Source organism: Sminthopsis crassicaudata, chromosome 1, assembly GCF_048593235.1.
Source record: "Sminthopsis crassicaudata isolate SCR6 chromosome 1, ASM4859323v1, whole genome shotgun sequence".
Taxonomy (NCBI): domain Eukaryota; kingdom Metazoa; phylum Chordata; class Mammalia; order Dasyuromorphia; family Dasyuridae; genus Sminthopsis; species Sminthopsis crassicaudata.
In genome coordinates this window covers 402,644,640-402,654,618 of record NC_133617.1, presented here as the reverse complement: position 1 = coordinate 402,654,618, position 9,979 = coordinate 402,644,640, and the positions used below count along the sequence as shown (strand labels likewise).

The 9,979-nt window shown below is 31.7% G+C and overlaps 1 protein-coding gene across 1 annotated transcript; it reads left to right on the top strand.

Moving 5' to 3' along the window:
* The first annotated feature begins 6,283 nt into the window (after positions 1 to 6,283).
* LOC141550116 (olfactory receptor 13D1-like) lies at positions 6,284 to 7,225 on the top strand. Its single transcript, XM_074280397.1, has one exon. The coding sequence runs from the start codon at positions 6,284 to 6,286 to the stop codon at positions 7,223 to 7,225; it is 942 nt and encodes a 313-aa protein (XP_074136498.1).
* Positions 7,226 to 9,979: the final 2,754 nt, after the last annotated feature.

The window sequence follows — 9,979 nt, the reverse complement described above, 5'->3', positions numbered from 1 at the left end:
GCTCCTTCATTTCTCTCATGTGACCTAGAGCTCAACATTGCCCTCCACTAAGTGCCAGCAGTCAGCACCATTCCTGCTCACTGATTCTACATTCACCGAGTTTATGTTGGTTCCTTCTCACTTAGGGTCATAGATTCATGGCAGAACTAGATCTGATACCCCTTATCAAGAGTGGTTACCTTAATCTTCCATGAACGGATGCCCATCAATTTGAGAATGGTTGGGTAAATTATGGTATATGAATGTTATGGAATATTATTGTTCTGTAAGAAATGACCAACAAAATGAATACAGAGACTTGGAGAGACTTACATCAACTGATGCTGAGTGAAATGAGCAGAACTAGGAGATCATTATACACTTCAACAACAATGCTGTATGAGAATGTATTCTGATGGAAGTGGATATCTTCAACATAGAGAAGAGCTAATCCAGTTCCAATTGATCAATGATGGACAGAATCAGCTACACCCAGAGAAGGAACACTGGGAAATGAGTGTAAACTGTTTGCATTTTTGTTTTTCTCCCCAGGTTATTTTTACCTTCCAAATACAATTCTTCCTTTGCAACAACAACAACAACAAAATTCGGTTCTGCACATATATATTGTACCTAGGATATACTATAAGAGATTTAATATATATGGGAATGCCTGCCATCTAGGGGAGGGGATGGAGGGAAGGAGGGGCAAGATTCGGAACAAAAAGGAGTACAAGGGATGATGTTGTAAATAATTATCTATGCATATGTACTGTCAAAAAATCTTATAATTATAAAATTAATAAAATAAATAAATAAATATACCTTAATGTTCCTTGACTTCCTTAACATAATTAAGGAAAAAGTTTCTATAGGATAGAAGAGATGTGAACATTTTTGCAGACAAAAGAAGCAGTTGAGATGGTGAGATAGAAAATGAATTATAATATTTAATGGAGCAAAAACTAGAGAAAGGAATGAGTTTTTAAAAAAACATAGATAGAAAGGTTAGAATTAGAAGGTTAATAAGCTTGATAAAATAAGGTGATTAGGACAGTATAGGATTTAGGACCTTCTAAAAGTTGTTAAATCCCGCACAATTACTCCATACAACTTTAAATTACTTCAGGGATTACATAGTCCCTAAGAACATTGAAGAGAAAACTGGAGGAGGGGCAAATTGGTATACACCTCTAATAATTGAGCCCTTGAAATATTTCAAGGTTGCAGGCTAGAGTAGGCATGAAATGAAGAACTAGAAACAGAGGAGTTCTTTCCACACAAGTAAATATAATCAGTAAAGAGTAAAAGTTGGAAAACTCTCTTAATTCTGGCAAAAAATTTTTGTACTACTGAATTGTAGAAATGTAACCATTTGTCTGACAGTATGCAATAGGGAAAATTATACAAGAAAAGTTGGTGGGGAGGGGAAAAAAGCTTTTGTAGAATCAATCGCAGCTAATTCGATATATAATCATAAAAGTCTAGGAAAAGCTACATGCAGAATATGTATCTATGTGCTTAATAATATTGAAAGACACTAAAGTATTTCTTAAATATATAAAGTGGCTTTTTATTTGTTCACAAAACTAAAAAACAGCAGTTAAAGGACTTTATATAATGGAGGAAAAGATGAAGACACATCTAAGCTAAAAGGTAAGCAAGGGTACTGCCCTAGGAAGGGTGCTGTTCAGAGATGAAAGTGTTAGTATGGACTAGAAATGTAAATTTAATTAAGATTAAAATGTAGATAAGAATGGGAATGGATGACAGGTCGTACTATATTAAAAAAAAAAAAAAAAAACCTAATATGGAAGTCATCTAAACTCCAAAACTCCAAGCAAAGAAACTTCAAAGCAAACTGAGAGAGAGGAATGAAGATTTTTTTCTTCTGAATCAAAAAGAATCTAGTAATTTGAAATCTGTCTCTCTCACTCATGAATAATTATAACAGCAAATCATTCTTTATTCACTTCCATCAATGTTATTGAATTACCTTAACTTCCCTCTGAGGCACAGTTCTCATTAATTAAATCTGTTGTTTAAAAAAAAGAATAGAGTTAAGATTTCTTTTCCTGAAACTTCAAATTCTGATTCTAAGGTTCTTTCCTGCTCTGGCATTCTATAGACTAATCACATTTTAACTCCACCATGCTATAATTTGTGTTCTACTGTGTCATTCAGCTGTCACATTTTATGTAATGTTTTTTGGGGAAGTCTCTTTTACATCTAACATTTAATTTCTTTTCAGGTTTTTCATTTTATATTCCACATTCTTATATCTTCTACATTCTCAGTTCTTCCTTTCTACATAAGTTAATGCATTCTAGGTTTAGCATTCAATGTAGTATAATCTATGGCTTCTACTGGTTATAATATTTTGTTATTCTATGGTCACTGTTACTTAATAGAGCTTAGGGAGGAAAAAGTTACTCTCTTTAGTTCTTGCTTCTCAAAAATGTTTAAGGAAATGGTCTAGTGTTGGAAAAAATAGAAAATTTATTTTTAAAAAGGAACGCCTTAGTGAGGTAAGTGTAATGAGCATCATAATAGCATTTATATCATGCTTAAAAGTTTGCAATGAAACAGCATATCTTATCTCAAGTGATCCTTACAATTAACTGAAGCAGGCTCTATATTTGCCAATTTTACAGAAGAGTATAAGATTGTAAATTATCCTGTCATCTATTAAAATGGAGAGAATATATTAAATTAAGACTATAGAGGAATTGGTCAGAAGCAGTGATATTACTTTTTTGTATTGTTTTGGCTTTGGAGGGGCTAGGATTGACAGAGTTAGTTGGGCTACATTAAAAATGTACTAACATGAAGGTATAGAAATAAGACATATCTTAAATAGGCATTCAATCAAGGGACATGAACAAGACATGTAGGATAAAGACCAGGAATAAATTTTTGCTAATAACAGTAGAAAGTTGACTGGTAAAGGAGAAAAAAACAGTTGACTGAGAAATTAACAAAACCATATAGTAGTTTCCTATGTTATACAGGAGACCTAACCACATTGGCAGATAAGAAGGATTTCATTGAAATCCTTCAGTGATTCAGTGGATTCAGTGAAAGGATTAAGTAAAAATGGAGAGAAGAAAATAAATTGGTACTCATTGATGAGGAAGCAAGACTTTGGAAAGGGGATAGGAGAAGATGGTATCAATAGCATAAGCAGAAGGCCTGTCAGAGAATTCTGAAGTAACACTTCTTCCAATAAAATACCAAAGAAAGTTGAAGATGAAATTGTGACTTAATTTATGAAGGCATTTCATCTTTCTAATTTGTATTTGCTCACATGTAAAATAATAATAACACCAGCCCTTGCCCACATCAAAGTGGTTTGTTTGGGGGGTTTTTTACTGATTAAGTAAGATTAAAATATTAAATCATTTTATACAAAAAAGAGTGGACTATACTTAGACTGTGATATACATAAAGCTAATCCAGTTAAAATTTCAGCAATTTTTTTCCTCCTTCATTCCCAAGTTCAATTCCTCTTCCTTTGGTATTGGTATCATTGCCAATGATCTCCCTCCTTCAATCAACTTTTCTCTTATTCATCTTTTTATGGACTCCTCTGTCTTCAAAAAAATCTTTATTTCTTCATATTTTACAAATAAAGAAAAAACATTTCCTGCCACTCCTCTTCCTATTGTTTTATCCCTCTGCATTGGCAAACTTCTTAAAATCAGAGTCTGAAAATTTTGTCTATCATTCCTAAAACCTTAATAATCTGACTTCTTTCCCCACAACTTTGCTGCAGTTGAATTCTCTAAACAAGAGGCTTTTACCTGGAAAACACAGATTCCTAAAGGATTCCTGGGTAAATTTAGGGCTTGTGATTTTTAAAAATACTTTCACAACTTTACTTCAATATAATTAATTTCCTTTGTAATCCAATGTGTCTTAATTTATCCATTTAAAAACATTATTTAGAGAAGTGGTCCATTTATTATTGTTGTTCAGTAGTTTTCATGACTATCCGTGACCCCATTTGATTATTTATAATTCTTCTATTCCATCACACATTAGTTGCTGAGTACTTTCAATTTGAACTCTGTATTATCTTACATCCATCCACTCTGTTCTATATTATCATCATTTTTATTCTTACTATATTTGTCTTAGACTATTGCAATAATGTCTTAATTTGTGCTTGACTCTCATCTCAATATGCTGTCAAAGGAAGAAGTTTCTCTTCTTATTTTTGGTTAACTGTCCCTTCTGTGCTCTTGATTTCATCTTTATTCCCACTAGAGATTCATTCCTTTAGTCATCACTCTCTGACTCTAATCTCTTACTTTACATATATATATATATATATATATATATATATATATATATATATATATATATATATATATATATATATATATATATATATATATGTAACACCTTATAAAAGCTTCTCCACAAAAACATTTTTCTTACTGTGTTGCTATGATTCTATAAGTTCTCAAAGGATAAATCTTTGGTGATTGCCTACAAAATAAAGTTTTGCCTCTTTTGACTGTCATGAAACGTCATCCACAGATCATTCCAAATTACCTAATCAACATTTCCTCAGTCACATCTTTCCCATATTCTTCATTCCTAATAATGTGGAATACTTACTATTCTTTATTTTTACCCAGTCTTGCTTTTCTTCACTCTATCCCACTTATGTAGAATGGATGGTTCCTATTTATTTCTGCCAATCAAAATTTCTCCCTCCCAAGAGCAATTCTGGTATAACCTTATCCAAAAATTCATTTTTCTTTTCCTCATTCCCAACCTCCAAATTCAAAGTGATCATTTCTTCCTCAAATTTCTCTTATTACTTTGTCAGAGTCACTACTAGCAATTGTTATTGTAGCAAAACTATAGATCAGAGCTTTTTAACCAGAGGTTTCTGAATATGTTTTCAATATTTTCATAATTATTTTAAGGCAGTTTCCTTTGGAATCCAATCCGTTGTATTATATACAATTAAAAACATTATCCTAAGAATGTATAAGGGATCCATGATACAAGAAAGGCATTAGGGATCCAATATTATGTCATATTATGGTTATTTTCATGCACATCTTATCCCTAACACAAACCACCAAACAAATTAGATTATAAATTATTCCAAGTCAAAATATGTTTTCTTTCATTTTTATATCCCTAGGATCAAGTAAAGATCTTATTGGTAATAGACTTTCAAAAACAGTGTGTTGACTTGAGTTAAATTAAATACAGAACCATAGATTATAGTGATCTAAAATTAAGCAATGTTTTAGTCCACCAAGAGAAGCATGAAAGTCACAAAATCAGAAGATATGGAGGGATGCCTATGTCAAGCCAATATACAATTATTTTGACTTCATTATAACAATGGCAAATAACATTGCCATTTTGAATATAGAATAATTTACAGTTCATTTTTGTTTCAACTTGCTGAAATGAAATAAGGATTTTATTCCATTCTCTTATTTATCTATTCTGTAATTGCCTAAGCTATGTTTTTTGTCTTTTAGTTCAATTTTAGAAATTTACACAATTAAAAGTTCAGTCTTCCTATCTAAGCTAAATTTAAAGTTGTTTTCTTTTTCAAACATTTTTATTAAAATAAAATTGCGATTTTAAATTTAAGAGTTCTGTTTCCCTATAAGTCACTTTTAATTGAAGGAAATCTCTTATTACTATACCACTGACTCTTCTTGGACCATAAGTGGAAATAAATTATTTCTTAAATTCAGAAGTTTAACTTTTCTGTAAATCCCTCCATATCAAGGAAGTGTGTTATCTGTTTCACAAAGAACTCTCTCAATCAACTTTTACTGATAGCAGGAAGGAAAGAATGGTTGTTGTGAGGCCCAGATGTTCAACGAATATTGCTTTGCTGACTGGGATGATTCTAGCTGTGCAATCAAAAATACTGTTTTTTATCTGTGATGCACCCAATTTTTTCTTCTGTGCTTCTCAGAAAAAGTGTAAAAAAAAAAAAAGTCAGGGTCACTATACCTGATGGTCTTTTGGCTTACTGAGAAGTTGAGAGACTTCATTTATTGATAATTGCCAAGGAGTTGGCACTTTTTGCCTCACTCTGCCTTATTTTCAGTCATGACATGCATACCACTTTTCTTGTCTTAGTTTTGTTTGTTCATTTTGTTTATATATAAATAGATTTAACTTGTCAATAAAAATAAAATAAAATATAGTGGATAAAAGAGGAAAAGTTTTAAAAAATACAAATATAAATCTATTACTTAAGGCAATTTATGTGAGCTCTTTTCTTAAATTCTTTAGGTGACCTAAATACAATAACATGGAAAAGGATAATTATACAGTTGTGACAGAGTTTTTTATGGTGGGGCTTTCTAATTACCCCAGCCTCCAGATGTTTCTTTATGTACTCTGCCTGTTGATGTACTTGGTGATTCTTCTGGGAAACAGTATCCTCATTATCATAAGCATTCTGGATCCTCGCCTCCACAATCCTATGTACTTTTTCCTTGGGAACCTTTCCTTTCTGGACATCTGCTACACATCCTCCACTATCCCTCAAATGCTAGTTAGCTTTACATCTGAAAGAAAAGCCATCACTTTCATTGGTTGTGCCCTGCAGATGATCATTTTTCTTGGACTTGGGTCCACTGAGTGTCTCCTATTGGCAGTAATGGCCTTTGACCGATATGTAGCCGTCTGCAATCCCCTGAGATACACCATCATCATGAACAAGGGACTCTGTGTACAGATGGCTGCTTGGACCTGGACACTAGGATTTTCGGTCGCCCTTACACAATCTGTGCTTGTTCTGATATTGCCTTTTTGTGAAAACATTATTGACCACCTTGCCTGTGAAATTCTTGCTCTTCTCAAACTTGTCTGTGTAGACATCTCCCTCAATGTATTTATTATGATAATTGCAAGCATTATTCTTTTAATCACTCCTCTGCTGTTTATATTCTTTTCTTATGTCTTTATCATCTCCACTATTCTCAGAATTAAATCTACTGAAGGAAGGAAAAAGGCCTTTTCCACTTGTTCAGCCCATCTGACAGTAGTGATCTTGTTCTATGGCTCTGTTCTTTTTATGTACATGAAGCCCAAGTCCAAAGACACTAAGCTTTTTGATGAACTCTTTGGGTTGTCTTACTGGGTTATCACCCCAATGCTGAACCCTATTATCTACAGCCTAAGAAACAAGGAGGTAAAACAAGGTGTGAAGAAAGTGTTCATCAGAAATCTGTACTTAAGGAGAAAGTGAAATAGAAAGCCGACATTTGGCCTCTTTTGTTTTTAGGAACCTTGTTCTTTGTATTCGAACCAATATTTCTTGATATCAGTAGTTTGAGTGGCAAAAAAAAACTTCACAAGAGATCCTCATCTTTTTTCATTCAGAATAAACATTTCTGAAGCACAGTTCTACTGTTAGGGCTGCTAATCTCCCACATCCACCTCTCCTTTATTTGCTGGGCTTGGTGATGAATTTTGTTAAATTTTATACACACACTGCTAAAAATTTGTATTGTTAATAAATTATATTTGTTTGTCAATTTGTCACTTCCAAATGTCTAATTTCTGATTTCACTGATTTATTAGAAATAGTTGTTAAAATCTTAAGATTTCTTTATAAAATTGTGGATTATATTTATATATTCATCATATAAACACATTTACTGACAGTGGCCAATGAACTAAGTCTTTGGAAAAGTATAGATATAAATACTTTCAATTCTCCAGAAGTTTATGAAATAGATAAATTATATAATCAAGTGAAAGTTAGCAAAGCTCTCAGCAGCCAACTAATGAATCTCATATTATATCAAGGATCCAGTCTACCATAAACCAAGCAAATGTTTTTTCATCTTTTATTTCATAACCTACATTCAGAATAATTCACTATCTACTAAAACAAATTCTAACTTGGATAGCTAAAATCCTCTAAGTATTTAAGTAAAAAACAATGTGAGGAAATTCAGATTGCAACTTGTTTTTGCAACTTCCTTTGTTTGTTCATACTTCCATCCTTTTTTCTGAAGAAATTAATCAGTAAATTAACACCAACCAAATACTGAGTATGTCTTAGGCACTGAAGAAAGAAGTACAGAAATGAACAAAATACTATGTAAATTAGTCCTTAATCTTTTCAAAGGATTCACTTGATACAAATCTATCTCCTATCTGACACTTCTTTGAAATGTTGAAGATAATTTGGTCCCCTCTTTAATAAAAGCAACACACTCTCTATTCAACTTATTCTCAAATGGCTTTAGCTCAATATCCTCATCATTATACTCACCTTCTTTTGTACACTTCATAAAATATTATTTATATTTTATCATATTATATAATATAATGTTACATAATATTATATTATTATAAAATATAATATATAAGTACTCCTTCCTAAAATATTATGACTAATGCTTAGTACAATATTATAGAGGTTGTCTGACCAAGGCAAATTGTATTAAGAATATCTCTGTAATACAACATGCCATGCCATTCACATTGTAGCACAATATTAAAATTCTAGAATCTCTGTTAATAAAATAATGATGTTAACCAAACATAATCTTTGTGGTTACCACTTCCTTTTTAAAAAATGTTTACTAATAATAAGTTAATAATCTATTCTACATAATGATCCAATTCTTGCTAAGAGTAATATATGAGTAAGCAGATAAATCTCACCTCACCAAATACAGGTTGGCAGAAAAAAATGAACTATGTATCAAGTTCATTTGAATAGTGTGATGGAAGATTTAATGATAAAATATCACTAAATGATAGAATCTTAGAACTGAAATGGATTTCAAAGGTAAGGTAGTCCAAAATCACCAGCATATTCACTCTTGTATACAACATCCCCAATAACTCTACAATTAGAAGGAGAAACGTTTGAGCAAGTTGTTCCATATTTATTCCATTTTTGTTTATTAGGAAGTTTTCTGTTAACTGAAATCTTTTATTGAAAATTTCTCTTGTCTTTTAACATGTCCATATTTTCCATCATTACAAAAAAGCAATATTTTTTCATATCATTTGATTTCTTATGAGATGTCACCTACTATAAATGGAAATGCCAAATTTCATCTTTTATATACCTGAGCTTCCTAAAGTAGGAGTTCTTAAACTTTTCTGTAATACAAGCTGCTTTGGAAGTTTGGTAGCACGAATGGACCTCTTCTCAGAATAATGTTTTAAAATCCAACCTAATCTCTTCCTATTTGGCTCTATGTCCAGTTCATTGTACATTTGTTGCATCTGCCCAAGCTTTTTAGCTTATATACTGAATCACTAAATATAAGATTACCCATCCCTCTACATATTATAACTACTATGAAGTGTGTTCTTCATCTACTATATTATCATATCTATTACTAATCATTTTAACCATTTTCTTGAATGGATTTGGATTGCAGTAAGTATTGCAAGGCACAATACAATCAGCACAATCCCATATGCATACAGAATCATACAAAGAACCACAATATCAATAAATGATTACTTTCCTATTTGTCCATTGTATAAATTGTTTTCTGTGACACACAAATACTTTTGGTAATCATGTCTCTGTTAACTTCTCATAATGTTCAGAATATTGCTGAATTCCAAGTTACATATGTGATGGTATATTTTATGGTTTTATTGTATGCATGTTAAATATTTTATGATAACTTCAGAACTTTAAGTTTAATAGGAACCTCAGAAGAAACTGAGTGCAACTCACAATAAAATTATCTCCTTTACAACCCACTCAGCAAATGATCACATAGTCCCAAACCTATATTTTCACTCATTCTACAACATCCCCATTAACTGTATAACTAATCAGGGATATCATTACTTCAAAGTTTATTTTGTATATTTTCTATCTATTAGGAACTTGTCTATATGGTGAGCTGAAATCTTCCCATATTGCAATTTTCTCTTATCTACAACATATCCATATTTTTCCATGTCAAGAAAAAAACCACTCTAAAGACTGGTTTCTTATGAGATATCACCAATCTAA

Excerpts from the sequence above, each read along its gene's own strand:
- LOC141550116 (XM_074280397.1), top strand. The coding sequence starts at position 6,284 with ATGGAAAAGGATAATTATACAGTTGTGACAGAGTTTTTTATGGTGGGG.